At 43.0% G+C, this 17,657-nt stretch overlaps 1 protein-coding gene across 1 annotated transcript in view; it reads left to right on the top strand.

Annotated features, from left to right (window-relative positions):
* The window catches only part of LOC121293686 (ran GTPase-activating protein 1-like), a 468,446-nt gene that overhangs the window by 439,399 nt on the left and 11,390 nt on the right, over nt 1-17,657 (top strand). The window contains exon 7 of the mRNA XM_041216855.1: nt 8,558-8,671. Within this exon, the coding sequence (XP_041072789.1) occupies nt 8,558-8,671 (114 nt within the window). The remainder of the gene's footprint in view (nt 1-8,557; nt 8,672-17,657) is intronic.

The raw sequence follows: 17,657 nt of genomic DNA on the forward strand, positions 1-17,657 counted from the left end.
AAAGGTATCTGGGTGTGCAACTCAATTGCAGTGACCTGCAGAGCTACAGACAAAATGCTGGAAAGTGGGATTGGGTCAGGGGGCTTATTTTTCACGTGGTGCAGACACAATGGGCCAAGTGGCCTCTTCCTGTGCTGTAAACTTTCTATGGTTCTGTGATTCTGAAATATAAATCATTTACAGTCTTTTTTTGTGCTAAGAAAATCTGAATTGTGCAATAATTTAGTGGCATAAAATGGAAATTCAGTATTTAAAATAACCTTTGAATTAATCACAAACTTTGATTAATCGACTGATTTAAAAGTAGACTGTGCACTTATACACACGTAACACACCTGCACTGGTTCCATTGTGCACATATAATGAGGGGTTTTGTTATCGTAGGTAGGGAGAAACTGGTTCCAATGGTAGGAAGGTCAGTAACCTCATCGTCTTTGTCAGCATCCTTCCATCTGTGTCAAGTGATGGACACACAGCAAATGAAATCCACAGGGGATGGCAGTGGCTTCATATGGTGCACTTTTGCTAATAGCTGAAGACACCAATTGGTGAGAGGCAGGTTCTGACATAAGTACCTCACATGAAGTGCTTCGGTAACCAGAGAACTTGGATTTAAGGTACGTGTCAAAAAGCTGGGGGAGGGGAGATAATTAAAAAATATTTTCACACAGCACGTTGTTATGATCTGTAATTGTCTGCCTGAAAGCGTGGTGGAAGCTGATTCACGAGTAACTTTCAAAAGGGCAATAAATTACATTTATTGTACCATATATAATAAATACAACATTGGTCTTGGAATGGGCACAGCACAGATAAAACAGAATGATAATGAGGCTTAAAGGGTTATATTATAAGAACAAGTTGGATAAACTTGGTTTGTATTCTTGTAAGTTTAGAAGGTTGATGCGGTGATCTGATCAAGGTGTTTAAAATGATCGTGGAGTTTGATAGAACAACTGTTGGGAGAGTCCAGAACCAAGTGCATAGCATTAAATTTGGTACAAGGCTGTCCAGGGTTGATGTCAGGAAGCACTTCTTCACACATGGGCTAGTGGCAGTCTGGAACTCTCTACCCCAAAAGGCTGTGGATATTGGGGATCAATTGCAGTTTTCAACGGATCAACAGATTTCTGTTAGGCCAAAGGTATCAAGAGGTATGGAGCAAAGGTGAGTAAATGGAGTTGAACTCCAGATCGGGTACATGATTTAATAGAATGGCAGAACAGGCACAAGGAGCTGAATGTCCTCCTCCTGTTGCTGTGATCTCGAAATCCTATCAGAGTAGGTGTTGTTCGTATTCCTCAATTCCATCAGGTGTTTACATTTTATCCTGTTGTTTAAATTTAACAGCTATTCATTGTAAAATATTGCAACAAGTTTACAGCCCAGTATTATTGTACATAAACTCACTGGGATTGTATAGAATTAACACTGAGTATTCCTAACTTTGTATAATGATTGCAGGGGCAAACACAGGGGTTAAATTAACTTGTTTGATCTCCCTTCCATGTTTTGCTTAGTTTAATTAAATTTACGTACGGTTTATTATGGAATACTTATTCCATTAAGGGAAATAAATCTTTCACGCAAATAATATTTACTTTTGATGCAGTTAACATTTTATAATTCAAATTTCATGCATCATGAAGAATTTTAATGAAATGAGGACACATTGTTAAATAAGTACCTTAGTGATTGAGGAGCTGCATGGTTTCCTGCCACAAAAAATCACCATGTAGAGAGAGTGTGAAATACTGAGTGAGACACTTCATATATTCAGCTACAAATGAAAATTCTTCATGTTACATTGGAGGAGAGAGGTTAAACAACAACAACTTGCAGTTATATAGCACTTTTAACATGGTGCTTTACAAGAGCATTATAAACAACATTTGACACCAAGGAGATATTAAGACAGGTAACCAAAAGTTTGGCCAAAGAAGTCAATTTCAAGGAGTGCCTTAAAGTTGGAGAGTGAGGTAGAGAGGCAGAGAGGTTTGCTACCTAGGCAGCTGAATGCATGACCATTAGTGGTGGGGGAATGATGGAATCGGGGATACAAGGGACCAGAATTGGAAAAGTACAGAGTTCTTGGAGGGTTGTAAGGTTGGAGAAGGTTACAGAAATGCAATAGTTGCTTTACTATTTAGGGATTACATTTTCTCCACTCTTAAAAATAAGAAAAGTAAATTGGGGAAGAGGAAATCTGATTGACTTGCATGCTACCATTAGTCTCCTTTTAAACAATGAGCATATTTAGGAACTGCTGACATCTCAGATGATAATGCCATAGTGCTGCTGGGCATCTAGTGTCAGCTACCATTCCCCACCCCTTCCCCCAATGCTGTCCATGATAAGAATAGGCAATGAATCTGCAGCTGAAGGACAGCCACAAGAACAGAATTATACAAATGAATGTCCTGTTATCCTGGCAGCTTCCACAATTGCTTCAGCCAACCACAGTCAGCAGTGTCAATGTTATTTGCTGAACATGCTGCATTCAGGTGGCAGCATTACATGGTGCCATTTACTTGCCACATTTAATGGGCCACTGACTGGATAAGCACATTGATACATGCGGAATGCCTGCCTCTGACTGTGGAAAGCTGAGCCATTGGCAAAGTGCAATGCTGTCTCTCACATTGTCCCAAGCTTAGAGTGAAGTGCATCTTTGTATGGAACACCCTAAGATGAGGCTCTGGACTGCCTCCTGCAATTTTTCCTGCTCCACTGCAAAATGACTTTAAATGTGCCCAGCAACTGGATATTCACCCTTTCGTCCCTTTCCCTGCACCCATACCCTACCATAGCACTCCCAATGTGTCATATATGACAGTTGTGAATATTGATAATAATGAGTTATCCTTACACTATTGTTCAAGGTGAGTAGGGAATATGACTGGTGCAAATGAAGCAGGAATTCCAGCACCACTGGGCTAGAAGTTCATTATCTGCTCTGCAAAGTACCTATTGATGCTGAAGTACTAAGCTTTTTGTAACTAAAAGGATGCAATAGGGTTTGAGCTCAGCTTTGTCAAATTCTGAATTGGGATGATTCAAACTCGTGTGTTTTTCTGAATTTGCCAGGTTTTGCTTTCAAAACCCCAAAAGGCACACATGTTGGCCAGAGAAAGCGAGCAAAGCGTTAGGTTTTTGAACAGCAGTGTGTTGAAGTTGTGGGTCCAAGTGTTGTGGGCACATTTCCAGTAATCTCAAGGACTAGCACTTATGTCTCCTGAGTCACTCTGAGTCCCTATCGAACACATAAGCTGCCACCAGACACAGCAGCTGGACAGCAACGTAGTTTAGATCTTAATATAGCAGCCAAGATTCTTTCAGTTGATGAATGGGAGGTCAGTGCACATGGGCAGGACTGTCAGGCAAGGGCACCCTGTAAGGGTCGGAACATCATGCTGATAAAATAAGATGCTGAGGGTTTAAGCTGTGCCACTGAGATCTTATTATCACCACTGTCAAAAAAACCTGCCAGAAGGAACACCATCTAACTCTCAGTCAACTACTGGCCCTGCAGGTTATATATATCAGAGATAGTCAACCATCTCTGGGCTAGTTCATCATAGTGTACATGGTGGTATGAGTTAAGGAGAAGGCCAGATCAGGTTGTGGTCAGTTCCTGCAGAATAGTCAGCACCTACATGTGACCAACACTTTAGATTATGTCATTTCACCTCTGTAATCCTGTGATAGCTGCACACTTATTTCTCTCCAGGAAATAACTGAGACCCCCTGAAATCCAGAGCATCCTTGAATCACTAAGCCATCCATTTTGCTCATATCGTGGTGCTGCTCAAGCATCTTCACTTTAAAACAATTTCCTCCTCACTCTACCCCTATCTAAAACTGCTAAGATTTGGAATTTGGGTCTAGGAGCTTTCAGTACACCCTTGGCTCCTCCAAACTGCCCTCAAGCAGTAGAGGTGCTACAACTCTATGTTTGGCAATGCTTCTGTGGCGGTGATTCACTGAATTGTAGAGCTATTGTTATATTATTCTGCACTATACAGCAATAGAACTCATATGTATTACTTGTGTTGCAGTGTACAATTCAGGGCATTTCTGGATTCCTGGTAGTCTCAACTGTTGTATAGACGTCTCTCTGTCACGGGGTGAACTGACAAAAATAACGTGTTATTCATGCGTAGGTATTGACCTTCTCCAGGTTCTCCAAATGCTCCATATGTTAAACAAAAACAGAAAATGCTGGAAAAACTCAGCAGGTCTAGCAGCATCTGTGGAGAGAGAAACAGAATTAACGTTTCGAGTCCGTATGACCCTTCTTCAGAACCTTCAAATGTTAACCTGGCTGACTGCATGTCCCCAGGCTCACTATCTGGCAGGGGACAGCTATGCCTCTGAGCCAGCTGTTGCTGCTCTCCTAGCCGGTACCCCCAGCACAATAATGGACACCACAATGTTTTCTCTCCGATTTTTGGCTCATACTTTCCAGGACAGGCAGACTGGGTGACAGTTTAACCCCTCTAAGTGTCACTAACCTTTGTGAACTTCAGCTATCATGGAATTGGTGGAATAACAGTGACCCCATCTCTTCATTATTCACTTTGAGCAAACAGTTTCTCCATTGAAGAACCTTATGGTGGAACTCAATCCCACTGTCTCGTGGATGGTATTGCTTCAACGTCTCTCTTTAACTAAACTCCAATTCCTCAGCTGTATTTTTGGATTAAATCATTTCCTCAGGGAGGGTCTTTTTTAAAACTTATCCTCGGGATGTGGGCATTGCTGCCAAGGCTGACATTTAATGCCCATCGACTAGTTGTTCTGAGAAGGTGCTGGTGAGCTTTCTTCAGCAACTGGCAGTAACTTGATGCCATTGAGTGAGTCATTATACGACCACTTCAGAGGACAATTAAGAGTCAACCACAATGGTGTGCACTGGTTTGTAGACCAGACTGGATAACGACAACAGGTTTCATTCCCTAAAGAACATTAGGGAAGATTTTGCTTCTTACAACAGTTCACCCACTTTGTGATCACTTTTACTGACAGAAGCTTTTTAATTTCAGATTTTTTTTAAAAATTGATTTCAAATCCTCAAAATGCTCATGGTGGGATTTGAATTCACATTCTATGGGTTATAAACCGAGGCTTTTAGCACTGAAGTCAAACCTTGTCACTGTGTTTTGCTTATTCTTTGAAGGCAGCAGCTGGTGCTATGTTCTTTCCCCAACAATCTCACATCTGATCCTGCTGATGGGCTTGACAAGATTATTGACTGCCTTTCTCCATGGTTAGATTTGCTTCCACTGTGCCAGAGCCTGATTTCTGATCTACATCTTTTTATACCCGCTCTATGGTTTCTGAAATCTTTGGTTTCTATGTGTTATCTGGAATTTTCAATGAAGAAAATATTTCACTCTGTGCTATAATATGTTTGTTGAGAGCCTATTGCAGGGAAGTAAGATCTATTTTGGTGTTATCACAGAGTGAGTGATGGCAGTCCTGGGAATTGAAATATTTTCTCACTTGTAGCACTCAGTGCTGCCATTGTGTGTGGTATGAGCTGGATGTAATGAAGTGTTGCCCCAATAACACTGAGAGAAACTGTTTAAGCACTGAAATCAGACAAGTGTGTACCCATGTGATCTCTCTCCTTTTTGCAATTCCTGAGATGGTTACAATAAAAGAACAAAGAACGCCAAAATGGTACAGCTGGAAATAAGCCCATAATTAACTGTTTCATAGCAGCCTGTAAGGAAAGAGGCCATTCAGCCCATCCTACTTGTGTTAACTAGATGTAGAAATGTTTCCACTTGTAGCAGAGTCTGAAACTAGGGGTCATCAGTATAAGACAGTCACTAATAAATCCAATAGGGAAGTCAGGAGAAAATCCTTCACCCAGAGAGTGGTGAGAATGTAGAACTTGCTACCAGCTGGAGTAATTAAGGTGAATAGCATAAATAGATTTAAGGAGAAACTAGATAAGCACATGAGGGAGAAATGAGTAGGTGGCTATGCTGATAGGGTTTGATGAAGAAATTAGATGAAGAAATGCGAATACCCTGTTTTGGCTTCAGTTGCGATATTGTGTATAGGAGCAAGGAGCTCCCAACGGCATTGCTGAAGGGATCGTAAGAGAACACAAGCCTCTCCACCAGGCCAAGGTGACGATCCACAGAAGCAATCATTGGGCCACCCATGGTGCTAGATCAAGTGAGATTCAAAAAGTCCTCAGTGGCAGAACAGTTGAAGGATGACTGTGAGTCTCACTGGCTGTAAAGGTGGAACAGGGCTGCAGGAGCAAGGTGTCCTGGTCATCATGGTTCAAAATGTCCCCAAAATCTGACCACCAACCCGTCAAGATCAAATAACAGCACCTTACCATAAACAAAGTCACGCAGAGGCTTCTACCATTTGCCAAGTCCTGTGGTGATGGAGAATTGGCGACAGGGACAGGGCTTTGAACCTGGAAGTCCCTAGTCAAGGATCAGCACATAGGCAACAGATGCATGAAGGTCATTGGCCACCTGTGTTGGGACAGAGGTGTCTATAGGCAGCTACAGGATACACTCTACTCACTCCAAATGAGAAGAGGGCCAGAAAAGGTGCCGTAAAAATGGGCTGTCCCACTTTCTCCTGGCTGGGGAACCACACCCTGCGGTATCACCATCTCTGTGGTCAAAGGAAGAAAACTTTAAATTTTGCAACTTGGAATGTTAGAAGACACAGGGATAATCTCAAGAGTGGCCATCTGGAAAGAAGAACTGCGATCATATTATATGAATAACCAAGACTCTAAATTGACATCGGTGCCCTCAACGAGACCCGCCTTCCTGGGGAGAGGCAGCTGAAGGAACAAGCAGGGGGATACACCCACTGGAAGGGAAAGGCTGACAGCGGCCCTCGTGTCCACAGAGATGGTTTTCCCATCTGTAATAGGATCTTGGATGCACTGCCTGAACTCCCCAGTTAAATCGGTGAAAGACTCATGACACTTCACCTGCAGCTCAGCTGTAATCAGTATGCCACCATCATCAGCACTTATGGCCCAACCCTTGACTCCGATGAAGGAAAAGTTCCATTTTGACCTTGGTGAAGTCCTCACCGCCATTCCAAAAGAAAAAAAAGGTCATTCTTCTGAGGAACTTTAATGTCAGGGTTGGCTGTGACTCTGATATCTGGAGGGGGTTGGGAAAAGCCAATGCAAATGGTGTCCTCCTGCTGACAAAGTGTGTTCAGCGTGGCCTCATTATAACAAACACCCTCTTCTGCCAGAAGGTCAAATACAAAATCACATTCAGGCACCTAGATCAAAGCATTAGCACCTCCTGGATTACGTCATTGTTCGAGTCAAAGATCTAAGTGCTGTTTGTATCACTTGATCGATACGAGGGACTGATGCCTCATGGACAGATCTTGAACTTGTTTGATCAGTGGTGAACATATCAAGGCCCAGAAGTCCAAGAGGGAAAAGGTCAATGTCTTAGCCCTAAAGCTGTTGTAGTTGGAAAGGATTAATTTGTAAGATTACTGGGAGAAAGCTGGGGCATGTGACTAAATTGCACAGTTCTTTCAAAAATTGACTCAGGTACAATGGGCTGAATGGCCTCCTCCTGTGATGTAAGATTCTATGGGGGGGAAATTTTATGGAGGTGATGAGGCTCTTGGCCGCTGGCAGGAAAGCTAGCCAGAGACCTGTGTTGCTTCCTCTGGGGAAGGCTCGCTGAATTATGAGCCAATCAGGCAACTAACAGGCCAATCAGTGGCCAAGAGCTACTGGCCAATCAGAGGCCAGCAGCTCCTTTGCTCAGCAGCGCCTCCAGGGAGGTGGTGGCTGCTGCGCAAAATACACCCACTAGAGGCCTCGGATCATGGAGCAACCAGGCCAGAGATATGTGATGCCGGGAGAGGTTTTGTGGGGTCAGAATCATGGGGAAGGAGAATGTAGGTGAGCTGGCAGCAGGGGAAAGGATGTGGCTCTCAGCGGGCCTTCCCTTCCCCAATGCCGAGTCCATGGATCAGCTGCTGTGTACCTTTAAACGAGGGACCCCGCCCCCGCCCCCGCACCCAAGGAGACCACAAGCAACCTGTACAAGTTTCCTCTTGCACTCCCTGCATGCAGGCCCTGGACTGCTGCTGGGTTAATAGCAGTGGCAGTGCAATCAGACCCTTAAGTGCACATTAATTGTTCACCTAAGGGCCTCAGTTGGTGGTGGGGTGGGAAGGCCGCCCATGGGATGGAGGCAAGAAGGTACCAGGGTCCCTACCTGCCACCCTCCTGCCTGATTAAATGCCTCCTGCTACCAAATTCGCCAAAGGGGAGGGCATAAAATACCACCCTTTAATTCCAACTACTTTCTTTGTTATTGGCCACCATTTTGGAAATTGCAGAATGAGTATTTATGCTAGATTTATTACTTGCTACAAATTCCTATTCCTTGGAGACTGGATTAAAACAGATCCAAAGTAATCCTATTTACAGCCATGATAGGTATCCTGGGAAGCAGTATTCATTCCATACAAGCTGGATTTGAATTTTAATCTGCTAATTCGTTTTGTTCTCTTCTCCCTATTCAAGGCACTGGAAAGTCTGCAGAAGCTGGAGGTGGTGAACTTTGGAGATTGTTTGGTTCGATCAACAGGAGCTTGCGCTATTGCAAAGTCCCTGCAGAACAGTTTGAGCAAACTGAAAGTAAGTACATGAACTTACCATGATAATCCCTGCCCAGCCCTGGTCTCTGATCTATATGCAGGTTTGGAAGATGGGAGTGTGAAGAGGAGGGAAGTCCATTTGTTAATTGGAAAGAGATGAAGTGAATTAAGACATGGGGAAGATGTTTCCATTAGTAGGAGAGACTAGGACCCGAGGGCACAGCCTCAGAGTAAAGGGAAGACCTTTTAGAACAGAAATAAGGAGAAACTTCTTTAGCCAGAGAGTGGTGAATCTATGGAATTCATTGCCACAGAAGGCTGTGGAGGCCAGGTCATTGAGTGTATTTAAGACCGAGATAGATAGGTTCTTGATTGGTAAGGGGATCAAAGGTTACGGGGAGAAGGCAGGAGAATGGGGTTGAGAAACTTATCAGCCATGATTGAATGGTGGAGCAGACTTGATGGGCCGAATGGCTTAATTTCTGCTCCTAGGTCTTATGGTCTTATGGTCTAAGATAATCCAATTTAATTTGGATCCAACATGTCACTGCACTCTCTCAGTGCCCTGCTAGATCACAAGATTAGTTTTAAACCCCACCTCCTGTTCATCAGCAAGTCTGTTAACATCCACTTTTGAGATATTACCATCTCCATTACTAACTCACCACCTCATTACTGAAACCATCATTACTGTCTTTGTCACTTTTAGACTCACTCTCCTTGCCAGTCACACCAGGTTCCACTCAGCTTCACATCTCCTGTGCTTGCTGGCCCACTGGTAATGCTTCAATTTTAAAATTCTCACCCTTGTTTTCAAATCCATCCATGGCTTTGCCCCTCTCTATCTGTAACCACCTTCAGCCCTACGACACTCCACGATATCTGTGCTCCTCCAATTCTAGCCTCTTAAGCATCTCCGATTTTAAATGCTCCACTATTGGCAGCCATGCCTAAGACCCTAAGCTCTGGGTTTTCCTGCTAAATCAGCCCACCTATCTTTCCACCTTTAAGACACTCCTTAGCACCTATTTGTTTGCCCAAGTTTTTAGTCACCCATCCTAAGATCCCTTTATTGTAGCTGGTGTCGAATTTTGTTTGATAACTGCTCCTTTAAGATGCATTGGGATATTTACTATTATAAATTACATAAATGTAAGTTGTTATTTTATTTCAAGATGGCACCTCCAACAATGCAGCACTCCCTTAGTACTGCATTGGAGTGTCAGCTGTGGCTCAGTTGGTAGCACCCTTGCCTTTGAGTCACATAAAATATTCACAAAAGATTAAGGTTGATACTCCAGCGCAATACTGCTGAAGTGGTGCTCTCTTGGACTTGCCATTGTGCTGATAAAACATTGAACTGAGGCCCTGTCTGCCCTCTCAGGTGGATGTAAAAGATCTCATAGCCACTATTTCAAAGAAGAGCATAGGGATTACCGTGACTAATATTTGTCCCTCAGTCAATATCACAGAAAAGCTGATTATCTGGCCATTGTCACATTGCTACTGTGGGAGTTTGCTGTGTGCAAATTGGCTGCTGCATTTTCTACATCACAATTAGAACAGTGACTGCATTTCACTTCATTCGTTGTAAAGTACTTTAAGATGTCCGGTGGTCATGAAAGCACTATATAAATGAAGTCTTTCTTCTTTTACACAAAGTGACCTCACCAGTTACCTGCTGACCTATAATATGAAACTTAAGTTTAATTCAGCTATGCATCAGGGATTGGGAGAGAGTGTTCTCTGTAGGTATTGGGCCTGGTAATTTGGAGACTAGTGTTTTACTTGTGCTAAAGAAGGTCCCTGGGCAGGAAGAATAACAATCTGTACCCCCGAGTGTGAAGAGTTTCAAGGTCCTCCAGTGGCTCAGTACTTATTTCAACCTCATCGAGCACAAGGCTCCAGGTTTGATCTTCAGGCTCTGCTGAGCTGACCTGATTTCAGGTGGACGGTGTCAGAGGGGCGATAGCTGGCCCCAGAATGTGCCTGGCCGGGAGACGAGAATGGCTAATCAGCTGGTGGTGGAAGAGTATGTGTGTGAGGAGATGACTGGACCTCTTCCCAATAGTCTCGTAATCTGCCAAGCCTAACGGGCCATTAGCAGTGCAGTGGAGCCAAACCCCAGCATGATGCCAATTAACTTTCAGAGGAAAAGCAGAGAAAATTAACAAAGAAAATACAGAATGTGAAGAGTCGTGGAATGACAGAAATTACTGCAAGATAAACGAAGAGAGTCAGTGATCATCTTAGGGCCCACGGAAGGAGGTTGAATGAGACACAACTCCTATAGCTTTAAGAGAATGGTTTTGCCATAGGGACTAACCCCAGACTGTTGTTTAAATCCCCTTGTTAAGAAGAAACAGGAGTGAAAGTTTTTAAACCAATTAGGGTTGGAACTGCTGGAGAACAAGTTATTTTTGGAATGTTAAAGCTGGCTCCAATGCTGTTCAGGCTGATTGCTCAGAATGTGCTTCATTTGCAATCAGTCACCAGCCCTAATGTGTAGAGGCCAAAATAGAGTGCTGGAACCCTCCTGATAGACTTGGCAAGTTTTGGATGCGTGGTTGAATTGACTGGCTAATCCACACTTGGATTATCAATGCAGGACTCATAGCCTAGGATAAATCTCACAGATGTTGCCATCGGAAGTAATTGTGGCTGAAATAACAATGTAGGATCCTCTGGCTGTAACTCACACAGAACAACTGTTTAAACCTCAATGCTTCTAATGTTGGGTCACTGTGCTGCTAAAAAAACTCTACAGTGTGCTGCACATTCACAAATTAAGGACAGATGGTACTGCCTGGGCACAGCCCATATACATCAAATTGCATTTGGGTTATTACTGTACTCCTTGTAAACATTTTCATGCAAAATAACAACAGGGAGAGGCCATTCAGCCCCTCGAGCCTGTTCCACCATTTAATTAGATCATCACAAATCAGTGCATCAATTCCATTTACCTACCTTTGAAGGCAAATTGTGTCCAACCAACCTGATCGAGATTTTTTTTGAGATAGCAGAGAGGGTCGATGAAAGTAATGCAGCTGATGTGGTATACCTGCCCTTCCAAAAGGCGTTTGATAAAGTGTGGCATAACAAGCTTGTCAACAAAGTTAAAGCCCATTGAATAAAAGGGACCACAGCAGCATGGATACAAAGATAAAAGCAAAATACTGCGGATGCCGGAAATCTGAAACAAAAACAAAAGTAGCTGGAAAAACTCAGCAGGCAATCTCTTCTTTGCCTCTACCCATCACTGGCCCTCAATCCAGCTCTACCTGTCCCACCCCCCTCTACCAGCTTATATTTCACCACATTTCTACATTTCTTTAGTTCTGATGAAGAGTCATTCGGACTTGAAACGTTAACTGTGTTCCTCTCCGCAGATGCTGTCAGACCTGCTGAGTTTTTCCAGCTATTTTTGTTTTTGTAGCTTGGATACAACGTTGGCTGACTGACACGAAACAGAGAGCAGTGGTGAATAATTGTTTCTTGGACTGGAGTAATGTCCCCCAGAGGTTGGTATTAGGACCGCCACTCTCTATATCTGCTCTCTGATCTCTATTAATGAGTTAGACTTGGGTATACAGGGCACAATTTCAAAATTTGCAAATGACACAAAACTTGGAAGTATTGTGAACCGTGAGGAGGATAGTGACTTCAGGAGGACATAGACAGAGTGGTGGAATAGGTGGACATGTAGCAGGTGAAATTTAATGCCGAGAACTATAAACTGATACATTTTGTCACTGGGTCAAGATCCTGGAACTTACTTCCTGACAGCACCGCAGTGTACCTTCACCATGTGGACTACAGCGGTTCAGGATGGCAGCTCACCACCACCTTCTCAAGGGCAACTAGGATGAGCAATAAATGCTGGTCTTACCAGCAATGCCCACGCCCTAAAATGAATAAAAGAAATGGATGAATGAGCAGATAGGCGCTGATTTCACATCTCAGCAGAAGCATCTTCCACTGACAATATAGCACTCCCTCATTGTTTGTTCTGACTGATACAGTTGATAAAGTGGAGCTATTTAAAAAATCCCAGAGGGAAATGTTAAACAACTGTCATAACCAATAATTTTAAGTGTTACGTCTGATATGCGACTCTAAATTCAGGAATCAGACCACCAGTTCTCGAGGTTTTACATTAAACTAAGTGAAACATTTTATTAATTTACACAGGCTAAAATATATGTACTCATGGCTACAAATTACTACTATCATAAGTTCCCAGACTAATCTCCATTAAGGCAACAGCAACCCATAGACTTAACCAAACACCAGGCAAAGCATTTCATCTTATGGGCAGAATTTTCCCGTCAGTGATTTGGGGGTGGGGCCTGCTCACCAACAGGAAAATAACATGGGATGATGTTGGGAGGAACCCCCGACATCATCCCAGTCCATTTAAATATTGAAGAAGGCGGGCAGACAACAAAATCAGCTGTCCGCCCGCCAATTAAGGCAATGACAGGATAATTAAGCTTGTCAAATGCCCTGTCTGTCCAACCTTAAGGCTGGCGGGCAGGACAGGAGCCCCAGCGGGCTTCTGATAATACATGAAACCTCATCCACTGGCGGGATGAGGTTTCATGTCCGTTTTTAAAAACTTCAATAAAGTTTATGTGTTTCTTATTAACATGTCCCATCTCATGTGACATTGTCACATGAGGGGGATATGTTAATAATTTTAATATTTTTCTATTTTTAAAGATTGTTATACTGTCAGTAATCTCCCTGAGACAGCACTTGGTCTCAGGGAGATGTGCCCTCTTTCATGCGCATGAGTGAAACACGTACCTTGACAGATGGGGAATCCCCTCCCCACCACCCACTGCACAGCCGCTGGGCAGGCCTTAATTGGCCCACCCACTCAAAATGGCAGCAGGCCCCGTTTCGGCGGCGGAGTTCGGCTGTCCGCCCGCCGCTGAGCCAGTGGGGCCCACCCGCGCATCAAGGTAAAAATTCTAGCACATGAATTCAAGATAAGGTTCTTTTCACTGTGGAGCCAGTTGGAGGCTTGCAGCTGCCTTTTGATCTTAAATTGCCTCTGCTCTGCACACCCGAAAACTACTGAATTTATACCTACCAGCTCCATTGAATGTTAATTCTCATTGTATCAACAACCTTTTTGAACTTCATCTTTTAAAAATGAAACCCCTTTCGTAATATAAATTTTATTAGTAATATAAACATATTGCTTGGTAGCTGCTAGAAAGGTGTCAATTTTCACCCCACTTCTTGAATGCTCTATTCAAAAAATGCAAATGCACGTTATCTCTCTTACATATCAAAACTAGTACATATCAAAGTACTCAGCCTAGCTGGCTTTAATCCAATTAAGACATACCCAGAGACTAAACCTCTATTTTAAAAGAAAAATATTTTCCAAAATATTATATACATTAATAGCTTCATGACACTGTTACACTGGAGTGTCAACCTAGATTATATATTCATTTGTATGAATGGGGTTGAAACCCACAATTGGCTGAGAGTGATAGCATCACAGTATCTCTTCCCCTGTGCTTGGTAGTCCTCCCATATCATCTGGGAAACTAAAAATAATGTATTGCAGGAAGTTTTTACTCTGGATCTAAAACAGGCATAGGCATCCAGATATTTTAGAACCTCATTATCTTAAAAACATAATTGACTTAATTCTTCACAGATAATGTGGGTTAAACAGCCTGCCCTCACTCCCATGTTAAAAATTACAGGAAATTTTCAATATACTATTCCTCTGTGTGTTCAAACACTGAGTGCATTTAAAAAAAACTTATTAAGCTCATTTTATAGTTATGGCTTTGCTCGTGGCATTTTAATGTTGCCCTAAAATGAGATTATTTTCTCTGTATATAACATTGTTTGGTGTTGATCACCTTCATACTGACACTTAGGCTTGATCATAGTTGCCTTTGGAGAGAATGATGTGAAAACATAGAAGAACATGCAAGCAGTTTGCTGTTACATCCAGGACTTGAAGGCATACTGTGCAAACATTAACACAGTAAAACCTAATTAGAAGGCAGCAAGCTGTTTGTCCTATATTAAAGAGATGCAAAAACACATTGGAACTTCTCAAATTCATTTTGTAGCTCTGTAATTACTTGTAGTAAGACCAGCTTTCTGAATGTGATCCCAGAATAATAATTAACAAAGTGCTGGTTGCATGTTACCATGTGGTTGTAATAAGCCAAGCTTCATAAATAATGATCCATGTAAAACTTGGCAAACATTCTATTGTTCTTTAAGCCTTAAAGCAATGGTTAGCAATTTCTTCACACAGAGTAGGGAGCTTCCTGCATCAATTGATGCACTCTTCTGTCCTACTCCCACAAATATTGATGCACTGCTCTGTCCCACACCTAACTGTTATGGGATCCTGAAAGCCCCTTTGAGTAATGGTATCGATGGTGCTACGACCAGTCCCAGCTGAGATCCCCAATTTGTTACACCTGGGACGGGACCCCAATTTTGTTATGATCCCAGGTGAGGGGGAATGAGCTGGCTCCTCTATTTGTTCAACCCCCTCAGTTAGTCGCAGCAAGGTTAGTTTAAAAATCATTTCCCCGTGGATTCCTTTTCCCAGTCCAAATGTATTTACTTTTTATGAGGAGCCAACTTAACCAGGTTTTCTTGAGTCAAAGAAAGAATAAGTTTATTAGTTACTAAAACCCAATGAAAAATAATAAAATAATGTGACACATACATACACACAGATCAAAATGAGAAGTTAAGAGTCCAAATAAAAGTTAAAATAAATACAAACTGTCCTTGGCTTGTCCGTGAGGCTTAGATGGTTGTAGGTTGCAGCCGTTAAGTTGGGTGATTTTGGTAGAGCTGACTTTGGCAGATTTGCAGTCTGTGCGAGACACTTGTTGGCTTGTCCCAGGGCAAGGAATCATGATTCTTCAGGGTAGCTGAAGAGGCTGTCCCGTTTCCTTTTTGCTTGTGATTTGTGGCGAAAACCTTGTCTCCAGCAAGAGAGAGAGAGAGAAAAATCACCTGCTTGTCTTTGCAGGAGTAACTGAGAGGCGTTTCTTCTTGTTTCTGTCATACACACACGGGTCTGCAGCTAGCTTTTTACCCATCTTTCCTTGTGTATTCCAGGGAGGGGAAATAATCAACTTCCACCCACAGTCCATTTTTCTTTCACCTCAGACCATTTTACACATTCTGAGATATAAATCAACAGGAGATGGATTTTTGGATGACTGCAGAGGTGGGAATCAGTCTCCATCATCTCTGCAGACACAGGAGATTAAAAGTCCAGTCTTTTGCATTTTCCATTTCTTCCTTTCAAGTTTCTGTGTTTGAAGTAGGCCTTGACACCTCTTTAGGTGCAATACAATATGTTCTCTCAGGGCATGTCTGTCAATATAATCCAAATAGGAATTTTCCAGAAAGCGGTCACTTTACATTATCAGCCACCTTTTAGTCAGTCTTTACACGTATTTCCTTTAAACACACAGGTCTTCCTTTTAAAAAGTTCAATATGTGCATAGGTAGTTGGTAGCCACATCCACTGTCGTGACTATAGGCAAAAGGGCAGCATTGTGAGCCTGTATGACAAGCTGAAATTTCATGATCTCAGTTTGAGCTTCCACTGTGACACTGAGTTGTTGGATGGCTTTTGACTGTGGAAGCTGAGACATTGGCCATTAGTCGCTGCATCATACATGGGTCCTCAAGTGCTCTCATGGAGTTGGCCACCCCTTCCACCCTGGAAATGATGGACTCCAAGCTCTACACAAAGCCCCGTGCCAAGCTGGGTTGGCTCCCTGATAGTGATAGCAGGCTTTGTGGAAGGCCTGGCATTGCACCAAGCATTTGTATGTGTCAGCTGTGACTCATTTGGAGTATTCTTACCTCTGAATCAGAAGGTTCTGTGTTCAAGTCCCACTCCAGGGCTTGAACACAAAAATCAAGGCTGACACTCCCATGCAGTACTGAGGGAATGCTGCACTGTTGAGAGTGCTATCTTTCGGATGAGACATTAAAACAAGGTTCTGCCCGCCCTCTTGTTGATGTAAAATATCCTGCGGCACTATTTTGAAGAGCAGGGGAGTTATACCCAGCATCCTGTATTTATCCCTCAACCAAGATCACAAAAAGCAGATTATGTGGTCATTATCACATGGCTGTTTGTGAGATCTTGGTAGAGTATTCCTTACATTACAACAGTAACTACACTTCAAAAGTACTTCATTGGCTGTAAAGCGCATTGAGATGCCCAGTATATGTGAAAGGTGCTATATAAATGTAAGTCTTTCTGCTTGTCAGCCTTTATACACTACCTCATTTGAGTTCTCTGCAACAGAACTTGTCAACCCACCCTCCAGGGAGCTGGCACCTATGCTCTCCTCTCCCTCCAACCTTGCTGCAACCCATTCATGCCCAGTGACTCATCACATGCAGATCCTCTATGTAAGCTAACCTGTGAAGATTGCAGAGTTGGTTGTTGTGAGTGTGAGATCGAGCAACAGTTTTTCTTCTTCTGCAGCCTGTTGTTCCTCAAGGACTTCACTTCCCACATCACTGCCTGGCCAGGTAGCAGTTCCTGGATATCAGAAAACTTAATGGCAGGAGGGTAGGGTTATAGAATTGAATCATAGAATGGTTATAGCACAGTAGGATGCCATTCGGCCCATCAAGTGCTTGCCAACTCTCTGCAAGAGCAACTCAGCCTTTTTGCAGGTACAGGCTGGGGTTAAGCAGTGCAGGCTAGCATATAGGTGGTGCTAACCTCGCATGAATTTGGGCAACTCGCTGGCACTTTCAGACCTGGATTGTGCTGCGCAATCATTGTAACCAGCAGGCAGCACCAAGTTTGCACGCTGCCTCCATTACTTTGGATGGGCATGGATTAATCACACATTGATATTGCCACATTCAATTTCCAGGGCCATCCAAACTTTGCAGCTCTGTAACTTTTCATCAGAACTGGAGAAAGTAAGTATGATGTAACAGACAGGGAAATGCAGGAGGGGAAGGAAAAGCAGAGGGAAGGT

Source organism: Carcharodon carcharias, chromosome 22, assembly GCF_017639515.1.
Source record: "Carcharodon carcharias isolate sCarCar2 chromosome 22, sCarCar2.pri, whole genome shotgun sequence".
Classification (NCBI taxonomy): Eukaryota; Metazoa; Chordata; class Chondrichthyes; order Lamniformes; family Lamnidae; genus Carcharodon; species Carcharodon carcharias.